Source organism: Laccaria bicolor, genomic scaffold (assembly GCF_000143565.1).
Source record: "Laccaria bicolor S238N-H82 LACBIscaffold_17 genomic scaffold, whole genome shotgun sequence".
NCBI lineage: Eukaryota > Fungi > Basidiomycota > Agaricomycetes > Agaricales > Hydnangiaceae > Laccaria > Laccaria bicolor.
In genome coordinates, this window is record NW_001889888.1 from 629099 (window position 1) to 643700 (window position 14602).

Sequence of the window (14602 nt, forward strand, 5' to 3'; positions counted from 1 at the left end):
GTTGACGCTGTTGTTGTTCTTGCTGCTGTTGCTGTTGTTGTTCATACTGCTGTTGTTCGCATTCTTGTTGATACTGTTGCTGTTCTTGTTGCTGCTTATAATACAGTGCATCGGTAGGAGTAGTGCCCGCCGTCTGTGGGTGCTGAACGGACCGCTGAGTCGAACCCGCCTGGACGTGATAGCGTCCCTCCCAGCCGTTATTATGAAAGTCATTCTCGCTGATCGGCGCCCCGCCGCCAACAACACCAGGCGAAGCCAGATGGACCTGACTAGCCTGCGTGCGATAGCCCCTCACGCCCAACGCAATGTTCGCATTCAACAGCTCCTCATCAACGTTGCCCGCGCGTCTGGCGCTTCTACTAGGACGCAAATCTAGCGGGGCAGGACGTCTCCTTTGTTGCTGGGTAGACTCGGCATGTGCGCGCATGATATACTCCTCTGTAGCGGTGTACCCTGTCCTGGTGTGGACAGGAGGAGGACGAGCGTAATGATGCTGGTGTGGTTTTTGAAGAAGATCAAGATGCTGTGCCGAAGCGTCGTCATCATAGATGCCACCACGATAAGGGACGCCAGTGCCTCTTAGGGTCTGCAAGAGCGTCATCATAGATGGGTCCATAGGATGGGGCGAGGTGGAAGGTGGCAGCTGGACAGTCTGGCCTTGCCCAATGTACGGATGGGGAGAATGAGCCTGTGACCGGACGGGCCTAGCAGGAGCAAGTGAATAGTCCACCGCAAACGGCGCATGGGACGAGAAATCAGGGGTCGCAGGAACAGGAAGGCGACTATTGCTGTGACTCCGTTGGATGGAAGGTGGAGGCGGAGGGAGCGGCGTTTGTTGCACATGACCATGGGCGTGGATAACTGGCCCGCTCTTGATCATCGAAGGCCTGAGCTCCTGCCCTCTAAGATTGAGCAAGGCAGCTTGGGCGATGGTGAGCCTGGCTGGAGAGCCTTCCACGCCTTCTTTAGTTGCGCGTTCGTTCCTCTGTAAAGATCATGAATAAAAATTGACATGAACATCGAGAAAGAACGTACCCTCAACTCGCGCTGTTCACTTGTATCCGCAAACCTCACGGAGATTCGACTCCCAGTATCGTTCCATCCACGAACCATACGACCATGAAGGCGCTCGATGATTTCTTCGGCCCCCACGCGGGTTTCCAGCCTTGGAGGTGATCAGCATCGCTGGACACGAGGAAGCAGACGTTAATTACCTAACAAATGCAATAATCCTCGGCGGATTACTCAACCTAGTCTGGAAGAACCGAGAACTACTGATCCGATGAGGGGAGACCAGCGCCGCTAATGTCTAGATGCTCATCAGCATACACCCACAAAGGGAAGAGATCAAGGAAGATGACATACAGGCTCATCAATACTCAACGGTAACCTAAAGTGACCAAACAGAAGTATAACATTAGCAAGGCGAGAACTCCGTGAAGCAAGACACAAAAACGGACGAAGAAAACGACACAAAGAAAACAGTCCAAAGAAAACGACCCAAAAAAAGAAGCACAAAGAAAACGACACAAAGAGAACAGCGCGAAGAAAACAGCCCAAAAACCCAAAACCAAGAACCCAAAAAAAAAGTGACCAAACAGGAGAATCAGGTCAGCAAGGCAAGAACTCAGGGAAGAAAGAGACAAAGGTGGAGGAAGAAAACGGGAGGAAGAAAACGACAAGCAGGACGAAGAAAACAGCCCGAAGAAAACCGCCCGAAGAAAACCGCAAATAGACCGGCCCAAAAAAACAGCAAAGAAACGAAAAAAAATGGCTCAAAGAAAGCGACAACAAGAAAACGACCCAAAAAAGGCATGAAGAAAACGGCCCACAAAAACCCAACTTCCAAAAACCCAAATCCAAGAACCAAAAAAAAATAGGAAACCCACCCCTCCATATACAAATTCGTACTCGTCGGATCATGCAACGCCTCCATCTTGGCTTTAAAATTCGCATCTCCATCCGTCGTCGTCGAAAACGCAAACTCAAACTCTCCCTCCTCCTCTTGTCCTTGTCCTTGTCTCGGCGCTCCTCCCCCGGGGTGCTCGTCCCAATCACCTCCCTGCGTAGCCAACCCACGAACTTGAGTAGGGGAGGAGGAGGACTGCAGAGGGGACGAAGACGCATACGCCGTTCCTGGTATCTTGTGGATTTGCTGCATTTTTTAGTATATGCGCGCATATACGAACAAAGAAAAGAGATGGGTACCTTTGAAAACGTCGGATGTAAATTCCGATACCGCCTCAGAGAGATGATGCACCTCTCAGCAGCGTCGATCGTCTCAAACCTTTACCATCGTCCTCGTCAACCAAAACTTAACAACAACAACAACAAGAAAAAAAGACGTACAAAACGAACCCATATCCACTCTCACTATCCCTAACGTGCCGAGTAAACGTCCGCACACTACGAATCTCACCAAACGGACTGGCGAGCGCGAACAACTGATCTTCCGGGAAATGAGGGGGCAGACCGTTGATATACACATTCGGAGTCTTTTGCCCCATATCAAACGTCGTTGAAGGAGGAGGAGGGCCAACGGGTGCGAACGAAAATGGTGGAGCCGAGCGGGCTTGGGCTTGAGAGGATGGAAGGGGCAGGTCATATATCGTAAACGCAGAATTCTGTTCCGATAGTTGAGACTGGACTTGAGGCTGAGGAATCCTAGCAGCGCGGAAATCAGGCGAAGCGTCTGGGAGAGGGATGGTAGGCTGAGTCGGCGCAGATGGGATCTTGGGGGACGCCGGCTTCCCTGTATGCGCTTGAACTTGAACCTGAGGCAGAGGTGGGTGCGGGACGTGGAACCCCAGGGAAAGGCTCTCCGAGGACTCACACCCCGCAGGCAGGACAGGACTCTCAGCGGGACCTGCACCCTCTCTCGGGTCTACAAAAAAGTCAACATGAAGCGCATATACCCAGTAAAAAAGCGCATATAGTGACCCACCTGCAAGACTACGATGAATATGAACGTGCATCCTGCTCGCCGAGTCGTCCAGCCCCAGATCGTTCAAGTAAATCTCGACGTCCGAGCCTTCATCGTCTTCCCCCTCGGAGAAGCTCTGGCTCTGATAGCGCGCATAGGGCGATTCTGGGGACGGAGGGAGGAGGTGTGGGCTCGGGACTGAGATTGATGCTGAGGAGGCGGGGGAGGGAGTGGTGGATGGAGGGAGGGGAGGGTAAGGAGATGTGGTATGGCAGGAAGAAAGAAACTCGCGCGGATCGTTGTCCGAGCGTGGGGGAGAGGGGGGAACGCGGGCGGAGGTAGTTGTGGGTAGGGTACTCTGAAGGGACATGATGGTCGAAAGAAGAAAAGTGTGACTGCTGTACGTGTAATAACAGTAGCCAGGCTAGGCGGGTAGGAAAAGGCTAAGTGACGGTGTGGTGGCAAAGGATGGTCAAAGCACCCTGTCCTCTTTATGCCGAGTGTAAACAAACAACACTGTGTGTGTCTAGGTGGTAGCTGGATGAGATGAGGGTATAAGGCAAAAATCAGAGACACTCACTGGAACGACGCTTCTTCAATCGAATTAGAATGCAGTCCTTTATGGTCACCCCGCATCCTTCCATCATCATACGTGGCGTGGCGTTCTTCCCCCCGAGCTCCGAGGCACATACCAAAAAAATTATCTCTCTCCTTGAATGTCAAAATACATATCACAGTGAGCAAAATGTCGAGGCGTAACAACGTACCCGACGTTTTAATCTGTTGCTCTCGACGAGTGCAGTATGCGGAAAGACGTAAGACGCCAAGCATTCATCCGACATTCCATTCATCAGTGGTCAAAGCACCCCATCATCCATGTATGCTGACCACAAAAGAGAAAAAGAGCGCATAAGACAAAGCGCTCCAAGACCTAGGCAGCCGTCCCTCCAAGTCTGAGCTTTCGCTTTCTCGCACCGTTGCCTCGTCGCCGCTGCAGATTTGACACGCATAGGAAACAACACAACCGTAAGTCGAGTCGTCGAGTCGTCCAGTCAAGCCTAGACTAGATCCGCCTCTTCCACAATCCACTCCACTCCACAAGTGCCACTCCAAGCACTGGCAGATGGCAAGCTAAGATTCGACGCGCAAGAATTAGAATACAACGCAAAACGACGACGATCAAGAACCAATCATCAACAGATTAATATCCTCGGCTTTCCGGTGCCGGCGCGCCTCGGCCCCATTAGCCGTGAACAAATCAAGAAAGTTGAAACGACGAAAATCCAGCGAAAATATCTCGCCCTCGAATTGAGGAAATGACGATGATCGTCGACGTCGACGTCGAGTATACACCCCCCAAAATGCAATGATGTCGAAAACTAGGTGGCATTTGGGTGGCATCTCAATTTTGTTCGACGCACGGACCGGCACGGTCACCAGTGGCGTTGCCAAACCACACCAACCACACCAACGTTGTTTTCTCCCTCCCATGCTCGATAAGCAGTATGAGCGGTCTGTGAAAGATGAATGCCTGGAAGCGGGGCTTATCATAAGGTTGAAAGCCTTCTGTCGTTCCGAACTGAAGTTGGGCTGACACGACACCCGCAGGGATATCTTTACCATGACCCGACTGATTTTAAAGGCCTGCAGTGGAGTCGCATCGTAGGGATGGTCATATAACTATCATTACGCTCGAATTCCAGGTTCGTGTCGTCGATTTGAACGTTGGATCTTGTTGTTAATGCTTTTGACTTTCAGCTAGGAACGCCATTCAAGCCGTACCAGCAGCAGCTTATGGGCGCGTTGCCCGTTGTTAGGATGGATCACATTCCGCTGGCTTATCAGGTAGCTAGCTAACTGCCTTCAGATATGATCACCAGCTAACGGTTTTCCAAAGGATCTCATGTACGGTCCAAACTCACCGATTATTGACTTCCACTCTCTCGAGTCCAACGGGAAAAAGTAAGACGGGGAGGGCATTTGTCAATTCATCAATGAAGAGAGGCTACTGAAGGTACGCTCCTTGCCAAAGTATAGTCGCGTAACACTAAACGTATATTTTCAATTCCAGCTCGTGGGAGGAGACAAAACGGAAACACATAAGGCTCGACCATCAACTTCAGTTTCAACCCCACTCTCTATGCCCCTCTCTATCGATGCACGTGCAAAATGGAGCCCGACTCTTGCTGGGCTTCATCTTTTGCGACGGGGTATTACTCGGCACACTGAGCGAACCTCGCTGGGTTTCCATCCCTCAAAACACTTCTGGATTACGGGCTCAGAGAAGGAAACGGAACATGCGGTTCAGATGTGTCTTCCCGGTTCCTCGAACGCGACGTGCCTCCTTTGTCGGAGTAGTTTCCTGAGGGTAGCAAGATTTTTCTTCCTTGGCAACATGCGTATATGGGGTTTGTGCCACGACCGAAACCAGTTTTGCTGTACGTCTTTTAGTAATTCTGGGTCATAGCGCGCTCTTGAACTCACCCCCGCAGGCTACTAATGCCAATCCTCCAGAACCCGCATCATCATCTGCGGTGCCGCCGCCCCAAACTAAATGCCGTGCACAATGTCCCGCCTGCTCCTGGAAATCCTTCATTTTCTATGATGCTTTATATTAGAAACCAGTGAATGGACCTTGACTCTAACAAAAGGACTGTGTAGCACGCTGTAAAAGCATCTTCCAGTGAACGAACAATGACAAGCAGCCTTACATCAAGTCGAGACGCGTAAAATCATTACAGCCTTTGGCAAGATGTCGACTTCTTCGATTTCAGTACACGAATCACCTAGCATGGCTATTGGTGTACCACATTCTCAAGACTCGGAGACATACAAACATTCTAATCAAAAGTTCCTACCATTAGCCGCCCATTGGCTGTTACCGACTGGAACAAAAGCGCAATCAAGACCCAAAGGCCAGTCACTGGTGCTCTGTCCCATAATATCCACACTCTCCCGATCAACCCTCAAACCGATTTTCTGTCCCGTGCGAGTGCGTCCATATAAAACAATCCGGTTTCGGGGAATTTGCGCTGCGTAGAATCCAGATGTGGAGTCGTCACTTTCATACCAATGCAGACCCGGCTGCGTGGAATTACTCAAGCTGAGGTGCATGCGGCGGTGACTGCCGTTGTGAAGGACAGAAATCCCTTTAATGTACCCCACGTCACCTTCAGACCATCCGTATAGAGTTTCGTCTGTGTCGCGGAACCTGCGGTCACGGTACCGGACAACTGCGCCTTTACCACTGGGATAAAACCTGCCAAGATTTTCTCGGCTCATACCAAGCTCAGTTCCGTCGGCGAGCATGATTTTGTACCACTCGGCGGTGTTGATTTCACGGCCGTAGATGTCGAGAAGATCATAGCATTGTTCAGCGATCGTCTGCTTGTGAAGCTTGTGTGAAGCTAAGGCTGCTCTCACCTTGCCGCCCATGATAAAGAGTCGTACCGTGTTCGTCAAGTTGGGCAGATATAAGCAAGTTCCGCGATGAGGCTGTGATATCCGACACGGAGGCAGGCATGCGTCACATGGCAGGCATTAGGCTCGTGTGTGGTCTATGGTTCACAAGCACTTTTTTGTCATTCCCTTGCTCTTCCTCTTTCGAAAAAAATCAGACATGTTTACAGTGCTTTGCATTGCCGTCTGCACAAGGGAGTTTCGAAAACTCTATTTGGTTTTGTATTTTCGTCACAGATGGTCACGTATCAGAACCAGATCTGAGCACACAATTTGCACACAACCAACTCCCATGGCGCCATAAGGATCAGATGCGATGCGCACACGGATTACCATTTGGCATGGTGGGCATCATCTCTCAGCACAAGAGATTTTAGGCCTTGTTGGATGAAGTGGTCTGTTTCTCCCCGCTTTGTGGCAGTCACGGTACAACACATACAAACAGGTTTTCCAAATTCCGTTGTGCAGACGGCAGTGCAAAGCACTGTAGTTAGTGTATAAAGTACTGCTTGCAGAATTTTGATGGGACTCATGGGGTGTAAAAATGAAACGAAAGCGATCCGCATATCCTGACTCATGCGCACATCTTGACCATGAGCGAATTTGGAGCGGCAACTCAGTCACAAACTTGAAGCTTACCATGCGTCCCGCGTCACGACAGTGGTAAATTCTGTGACCGCCTCCGGTGTTGCCAAATTCCCACCCTCATCAATCATACCACCAATGCTGTCTTTTCTACCCAAGTCTTCCATGCCGATGGGACCTTCGACGAGCGGTCTGTGAAGATGGAGCGGGTTTGTTATAAGGTTGGGATCCTTTCCTTGTCCTGAAGTGAAGTTGGACTGACAAGGACACCATTGCAGTGGTATCCTACTACAACCTGACTGAAATGGGTGGTCTGATCTACCGATATGTTGAAAGCCTGCAGTGCAGTCGCATCGTGGGGAGATGGTCTATAACAAATCGGATTACAGGTACGTGTCGTCAGTTTGGATGTTGAATTTGCTCATGTTGCCAATTATAGAAGTTCCGGGGGGTGTCTTTTGACTTTCAGCTCGAAACCCTGTTCAAAGCGGTACCAGGCGTGTTGCCCGTTGCTAGCGTGGATCACATTCCGCTGGCTTTCAGGTAGCTACATAACTGCCTCTGGATATGATTGCCAGCTGACGGTTTTCCAAAGGATCTCACGTACGATCAACCTCACCGATTCTCGACTTGTACCCTCTCGGGTTCAACGGGAGAATGGCAAGACTGGGAGGGCAATCGTCATAATCCCATGTATATTGATGAAGGAAGGCTGCTAATGGTACGCTCCGTGCCAAACTACGATCTTATGACACTAAACATACATCTTCAATTTCAGCTTGTCACAGAGAAAACGAAAATATCTGGGGCTCGTGAAGTTCAGTTTCAACCCGCTCTATATCTTTCATCTCCGCCCCCCTCTCTATTGATGCACGCCCGACTCTTGATGGGCTGCATCTCGTTTCTGGCCTTTGCGACGGGGTATTCGTATTCCTCGGTACACTAGAAGCTCTCGCCTCTTTGAAAACATCTCCACACACGACGGGGGTGCTGGGATAGCATGGTGTGGACGTCCTTTTCCAGAAAGAGGGGCCGCAGAGATGGTTGGCATCTCTGGCCGGGCTCTGGGAAATATAACGTCGAGTTTCATGGTCATCACATCTGATGTGCAGAAGACCAATGTCGGTCTGAGCCTCAAATTCGAAGCGAAGGCTTGAGAAAGAGGGCCGGCATTGGGAGTAGTGAGAGGGCAACTGGGGCAGCGCCTCCCAGGTGACTTCATGCCCTCATCCACAAATCTTTTCAAGCTGACTAGAAGATGGATACCCAGCACCCCAGCACATCATGCCCAACCCCAACCGTCGCCGACGGGGACACGTCCACGGTCGCGGCAGGCCCCTAATGCCAATCCTCATGACCATCTGCGGCACCGCCTCCCCAAACTAATGGCATGCCGATGCGGCCTTGATGAGCAGTATGAGCGGTCTCTAGAAGAGAAGATGGAGCAGGGTTGTTACAAGGTTGACATCCTTTCGTAATTCTGAAGTGAGGTTGGGCTGACAAGACACTATCGCAGGGATGTACCGTGACCAGACCGAAATGGGTGATCTGATCTACCGATGCGTTGAATGCCTGCAATGGGTCATGCATCATCCTTGGAGTCCGGAGGGCGCAGAGAAGGAAACGGAACATGCGATTCGGATGCATTTGCCTGGTTCCTCGGACGCGACGCGTCTCCTTTGTCAGAGGAGTTTCCTGAGGGTAGCAAGATTTCCTTCCTGGGCGTATGGGGTGACTGCTGCGACCGAACCCAGTTTGTGTCTGTGTTTCTGTACGTTTTTTTAGTAATTCTGTGTCAAATCGCGCTTTTGAACTCACCACCCCTGCAGGCTACAAATGCCACACCTCCAGAACCCGCATCACCATTTTGCGGCACCGCCTCCCAAACTAGATGGCGTGCACAATGCCCCGCCTGCTCCTGGACGAGGCTACCTCCATAGAGGTGGCAGGCTTTATACCCGGATGTTGTGGGGCTCCATAGCGAACCCCTAATGTGGCCGAGGAGGGCGAGGGGCCTTGTAGGGCCTTGTGTGTGGGGTCGTGGCTCCCTCGCCTATTCTGGTTTTTTGTAGGGCCCGATCCGGCCCAATCTATCTGGCGTTCCTCTGTCGGGTCTTTGTACCTGTAGATGCCATAACCTGCTTGGAGTTTGTATTTCTCACCAGAGCCTGATAACGAATGAAGATGAACATTCAAATTGTCAGGGACGCAAGATGTGTTTTGTTCCCTTCTTTCAAGTTTTCAACACTTTACCGTAACAGCGCTCCACATACATATCATATCTACCTATATTGAGTTCTCCGGTGCGGGTCTAACACCGGTACCGCTGTCAAGTTTATAAAGACCGCCCTGGGGTGTGTGAATTTTTCATTATGATTGTTCACTTCCAATGATGCTGACTTCTTCTACCTATTACACTTTCCTTAGCTCTCTCTGCCTTGGTGACCGTAGATTTGTAGCTGTCCCTCTCAGTCTCCATCTACCTGCTCTTTCACAAGAACTGGCGATCTATGCTAACTTTGTTAAGGTAGGACCCATCACTGTAGACGGACCATGAGAGCACTTTCAGATAGATTCGGTGGGACGCAAGGTACGGACACTAATGACAGTCAACTTGTTAATAATATGTCCTTACATAACTGCATTTTCCCTCGGTGCCTCTCTTTGTCTCCGTGTACTTAACCCTCATGATGAGAACTTCTTGCATTGACGGAGCTGCTCCCGACTTCTAAGTAGCCTCAACTATCATGGATCCCCAGCGCCTTCCTCCTCTTCGGGTCCCCGAGTCCCCAATTCGCAACCCGGACAGCCTCGTGGTGCCTTCGACGCAACCTCAGGCCAGATCAAACACCGGGGAAGATCCAGAAGCCCAGCAACCACACCTTGCCCACAGTACCTCCACCGCACCTTTATCACCAGGCTCGGTACTAGAAAAGCCTCAGGAGGAGACCGATCCTTTCGGTACCCCAGAGCGACAGGCTAGTGATTATCATGGTACTACAGGGATCGACGCGCCGTTGCCCAGTGCTCGTCTTGCAGGGGAATATCAGGGTTCGAGGAAGGCGAGGACGACTGATACGCATGCGTCGATGGCTAGGCGGTCGGCGATTGATTGGATAGTTCCTGTGGAGGAAAAGGTTTGTTCGATGTTGTCAACGGTGTTGGTTTAATTGTGTGCTAAATCATCGTACTTGTTTATCAAAGCCAATCCGCCGACTCGCGGTTCGCGAGCGTCTACAACCGACGGTTGACGTAGCCAAAACTGAAAAGGCCAAGTTTCAGAATAAGGCGAGGATGACGGGTTACGCACTCAATATTGCTATCGGCCTGCAAGTCTTGCTTGGCTCTCTGACGACTGGGTTGTCCGCCGTTGCGGTGTCATCAGGAAAGCAGGGGAGTAGTATTTCAGTCAATGCTTATTTTTGGTGACTTACCCTGGTGACTTTTCCAGACTGCAGTTTCTACGACTATCCTTGGTACGCTGAACCTTCTTCGATTTTGCCACCATGTACTTACTGAACATGGATCTATCTTGCATAGGCGCACTGGCGACCCTGGTAGCTTCCTACCTCGCAAGAGCTCGTGGTTCAAACGAACCTGAACTATCGATAGCTCGAACGAAAGATTTGGAGCAATTCATACGTCAATGTGAGATTCTCCAGATGGATCATGGGCATGAAATGGGAGATAAGTTCGACAAAGAGTTGGAGAGGTTAAGGGCGCGTTTTGAGGAGCTTTTGGGGAATACCGGGTGAGGGAAGACGAAAGTAAATTCGGTCTGTTACTGACGTTTATTTTGCTAGGAACTCCGAACGGAAGTTGGCCCCTGTTTAGCGGAGCGGAAGAACTTATTTATCGCGTTTATGTTATTACTTGACCTGAGGACGTTCTGTATTTCGAGAGTCTCGCGTGTATACATTTACTTTACCTTACCGGACTTAGTATTAATATCATGGGAACTTGAAATGCATGAATTTCTCGAACTCACTGACGGTTTCCCACTCAATAAAAGGAAATACTTGAGGTTCAGACATTTTTATGCCAGGGCGTAGGAGGGAAAGGCAACTTGAGGAAGGTGAGGGGCTGAAGACTGGATACCATTGCGCGGCGTGCGCCTACTAGTGCTATGAAGCACATTGATTGATTGATTTCGACTGCCAAAAAAACATGCATCCTTTTCTGATGAACGACGCAAATGGTCCTTATGGACCACTAATAAAATGTTCAACTTGAAAGATACGGCACGGAATAGGCAAAAGGCTCATACTACGGTGTCTCATTCTGATTCGGGTTCACGCTGTGTTGGCTAACGGAAACACATCATCCTGTGATCGTGTTAATAGAGCGACATTATTGAAAGTGAGGATCTAGTATTTCTGCGTAGACACAACTCCATCAGTCTGGAAGATCTTTGCTTTGAGCTTCTCCTGCGCTTTTGTATTCGAGTGCTATTGGATTGTCCTACCAAGTAAGTGTCAGCATGGAAGGCGATGGTGTTGCTGTCATTCAACCACTCAAGTTGGCGGAACGGAGAGACGATTTGCCGAAGAAATTCCCACCCCCAGCCATCAATGCATCACGCCACGAGCCAACGTTTTTTTTGATCTTCCCTTGTCTTCCTCACAAACGCTTCCAACGTCCCCGTCGTTTACATAACACCCACGCTCCTTACGCTCCTCCTCCTCCACTTCTAAACCTCGTCCTCCTTCTTCCACTATGCGTTCAACACTCGCACTCTCCCTCCTCGTCTCAGCCTCCGTCGCTCAAGCTGCGCTGACCATCACCAACCCGACGTCTTCCAGCTGGTGGGGTACGTAACCCGCCTACGTGGCGAAATATTTGAGATATAGTGGTGGCTGACAAGCATGCTGAGTATAGTTGCTAAATCGGCCAATGTCCTTTCGTGGACTTGCCAGGACTCGCCTTCTAACCAGTTTACTGTCTTGTACGTTTCTTTTTTTTGACCGTTCTACCGTCCCGCTCACCGTCTCATTCTTCTTTTGTATAGGATCAACTCTCCCGTACATCTCTTCCTCCTATCCTCTCCTCCCCTTCTCTTCCCCTGTCCCTTGCCCCTCCTCCTCCCGTCTTCTCTCCTATACTCCCCCATGCACGCAAAAACTAAAACCGTCTTTGACAGTCAATGGCAGCCCCCCTAGCCATCATAGCTCAAGAAAACAACTTTGACTGCTCCAAAACCATCACCCAAGACCAGGCCAACCAGGCCGCCGGAACGGGGTACACGATCTTGCTCGCGGATCCGTTGAATAATACCAATGTGCGTTTTTCTCTTGTTCATCCTTGATTCGTACCATTTTTTTGGCTTCTCTCCAGTCCGCTTATCCACATCCTCCCTTCCCTCCCCTTCGTCCCTTTCCTTGTCCCTCTTTCCTCCCTCCCTCATTGGTCCTCCAAACTAACCCCCTTCTCCCTCCCAGGTCTACGCAACATCCGAACCATTCGAAATTAAAGCCCTCGGCTCAGCCTACCCCTCCCAAGTATCCTCCTCCGCCTCCTCAGGCGGCTCAGGCACTGCGTCCGGATCGGGCGCTTCTGCTTCCTCCACGTCCACTTCGTCCAAGTCTGGCGCTGTTGGTGGTGGTATGCGCTTGGGTGGGTTGGTGGGAATGGGGATGGGTGTTGTTGGGTTGGTTGTTGGTTTGGCGCTTTAGGTTGGTAGGTGTGATGAACTTGGCAGTGGATGAAGTTTTTTTTTGGATAGTTTTATTTCATACGGACTTTGCCTGTCTGTCTACCCCTCGTATACCACCATTGAACTTGATTTTTATAGTACACATTGTGGCCTTCATGAGTTTTGTTGTACCATGCCCAGATATCGGGTGCGATTGGAAGGTCATGTAAAATAAGAACATTCAGTTTGTCCGGCGTCATGTCAAGAGTGAAAGTCTCGATTCCTCATGATCACGCTCCACGCCAAACATTCAACATTTCAAATTAACGCCCCTTGCGCCGTACGTCGCCGCGTTTCAAAACTCGATGTTCCGAAGACTCAAGAGTAACGAACAGCACGGTGAGCAGGAAATGCAGCTCCACCCCTACTAGTACTCTGAATTCGAACTTTTTTTCTTCTTGTGGATCTGAAATACTTACGAGGAATTGTCCAGCCCTCGACGGTTTTTTACAAAAAAAATCTTTTTACATAACGGAGAGTGGCATTAATATTGGAGTGGGATCTACATCCTGGGCTCTACATGTACAATTTCGCGTCGGGGCGTTGGTGATGCCAAGTTCACCACTAGCAACGATGTAAATCAAAAAAGTGAAGTCACTAGTGGTCACTCTCTGTCTGGGAGTCGAACCCAGCTTTCGCGCGCATCGATTGAGGTTATGACAGGTTATGACAGGCGCGTGTACTAACCGATATACTAACAGAGATTGTTCTGTGTAAGTACTTGTGGACACAACGAAAATTTCGACGATGAACCGTCGTTGGATACTTTTTTTTTTTTTTTTTTTTTTTTTTTTTTTTGGATAGTTCTATTTCATACGGAACTATACCATTGAACTTATTGTTTACGTTTACATATCAGTACACGTTCTAGCCTTCGTGAGTTTTGTTGTACCAGACCTTGACCAGGCACAAATATCGCACAATTGGAAAGGTCATGTAATTGTAAAATACAGTGTGTTGCATAAATAAGTTCGTTTTTAAAAAGCTGTTTGTTCATGTTAATGCGTGCCCAAAGAGAGTAATTTCGTGACGGGTGTCACCCATAATCATCACGATATGTCACGGCGCAGCCACAACTAATCACTCGCAAACAACATTTTGTGAATTCTCCACCTGAACGTATTTATGCAAGACCCTGTAAGAACATTCAGTTTGTCCGTCATGTCAAGGGCTTTTGGCAGTCTCGAGCCCTCACCCTGGATTTGTGGTTGTGCCCCGTCAGTCGCGCGAGTTTTAATGAAGAGGGGGAGGATCTCAAACTCATCGTTATCAAGGGGGTGGCGGAACGTGGATTTTAGATATACAGTCGCATTACGAATTAAGGCGCCCTCAGCCTACCCCCCCCACCCCTTACCCCCCAAAAAAGGAAATTTCCAAGTTCCTATGTCGAAAACATACTCAAGTAAGCAAGAAGTAAGTACTAAAACTTCGATGAACGGCAAGTACTAACCTTCACATATTTGTGGGCAAATTGCAATGTATCCTATACACTGTGCATTTCAGTCAGCCACGTACAGGACACCGCCACACAAAGCGAACTCACCAGTCTCGTACTTAACGCTCAACGACAATTTCTGAATATCATTCACGAAGACGTTGCATGGCTTTCCCCCCAGAACGAGGGTCGCGGTGAACTTGGTCCCGCTGGCAGATACATCGGTGGCCTTGTATCCAGAACATGCATCCAGTACGTTGGGAAACTTGGGATCAATGAAAGTTGCGTCAAACTGAGACGACGTGTGGGAGGAGCGTCGCCCTGAGGTAGAGCCCAGCTTGCTGTCGCTCGTAAACCCCGACACTTGTCTGCAATACAGTATTGGATTAGTATATATGTAAAATAGGGACTTACTTCTACTTTGCCATACTTTTTGCAAATCTAACTAGTGTTACAAAAAAGTTCGTTGACTTTTTTTGGGCTCTCAGTCAAAATTTCGGACAGTAAA

At 49.7% G+C, this 14602-nt stretch overlaps 6 protein-coding genes across 6 annotated transcripts; 2 read left to right on the plus strand and 4 right to left on the minus strand.

The window, feature by feature from the left end:
• Window positions 1-289: 289 nt before the first annotated feature.
• On the minus strand, window positions 290-2161 carry LACBIDRAFT_236299 (uncharacterized protein; the record flags this gene model as incomplete). The annotated part of the gene is made up of 5 exons (XM_001882655.1): window positions 290-985; window positions 1036-1165; window positions 1215-1309; window positions 1366-1390; window positions 1890-2161. Coding segments are annotated over 5 exons (1218 nt in total), but the record flags the coding sequence as incomplete, so codon positions are not given.
• A 3040-nt stretch (window positions 2162-5201) lies between these two features.
• Window positions 5202-6358, minus strand: LACBIDRAFT_328588 (uncharacterized protein; the record flags this gene model as incomplete). The annotated part of the gene is made up of 3 exons (XM_001882656.1): window positions 5202-5359; window positions 5408-5473; window positions 5782-6358. 3 exons carry the CDS (start codon window positions 6356-6358, stop codon window positions 5202-5204), a joined length of 801 nt encoding a protein of 266 aa, XP_001882691.1.
• Window positions 6359-6755: 397 nt separating this feature from the next.
• On the minus strand, window positions 6756-9247 carry LACBIDRAFT_328589 (uncharacterized protein; the record flags this gene model as incomplete). Its single annotated transcript, XM_001882657.1, has 11 exons — window positions 6756-6792; window positions 6822-6866; window positions 7022-7197; window positions 7230-7285; window positions 7575-7633; window positions 7732-7770; window positions 7948-8218; window positions 8326-8736; window positions 8786-8854; window positions 8926-9135; window positions 9241-9247. The coding sequence occupies 11 exons, from the start codon at window positions 9245-9247 to the stop codon at window positions 6756-6758; spliced, it is 1380 nt and encodes a 459-aa protein (XP_001882692.1).
• Window positions 9248-9714: 467 nt separating this feature from the next.
• On the plus strand, window positions 9715-10801 carry LACBIDRAFT_299753 (uncharacterized protein; the record flags this gene model as incomplete). Its single annotated transcript, XM_001882494.1, has 5 exons — window positions 9715-10104; window positions 10172-10367; window positions 10426-10443; window positions 10508-10718; window positions 10771-10801. 5 exons carry the CDS (start codon window positions 9715-9717, stop codon window positions 10799-10801), a joined length of 846 nt encoding a protein of 281 aa, XP_001882529.1.
• An 800-nt stretch (window positions 10802-11601) lies between these two features.
• Window positions 11602-12829, plus strand: LACBIDRAFT_294613 (uncharacterized protein; the record flags this gene model as incomplete). Its single annotated transcript, XM_001882495.1, has 6 exons — window positions 11602-11777; window positions 11846-11912; window positions 11976-11988; window positions 12108-12245; window positions 12406-12580; window positions 12759-12829. Exons 1-6 carry the CDS (start codon window positions 11684-11686, stop codon window positions 12827-12829), a joined length of 558 nt encoding a protein of 185 aa, XP_001882530.1. The 5' UTR covers window positions 11602-11683.
• A 1282-nt stretch (window positions 12830-14111) lies between these two features.
• Window positions 14112-14522, minus strand: LACBIDRAFT_299755 (uncharacterized protein; the record flags this gene model as incomplete). The annotated part of the gene is made up of 3 exons (XM_001882658.1): window positions 14112-14149; window positions 14203-14462; window positions 14515-14522. 3 exons carry the CDS (start codon window positions 14520-14522, stop codon window positions 14112-14114), a joined length of 306 nt encoding a protein of 101 aa, XP_001882693.1.
• Between the last annotated feature and the right edge of the window lie 80 nt (window positions 14523-14602).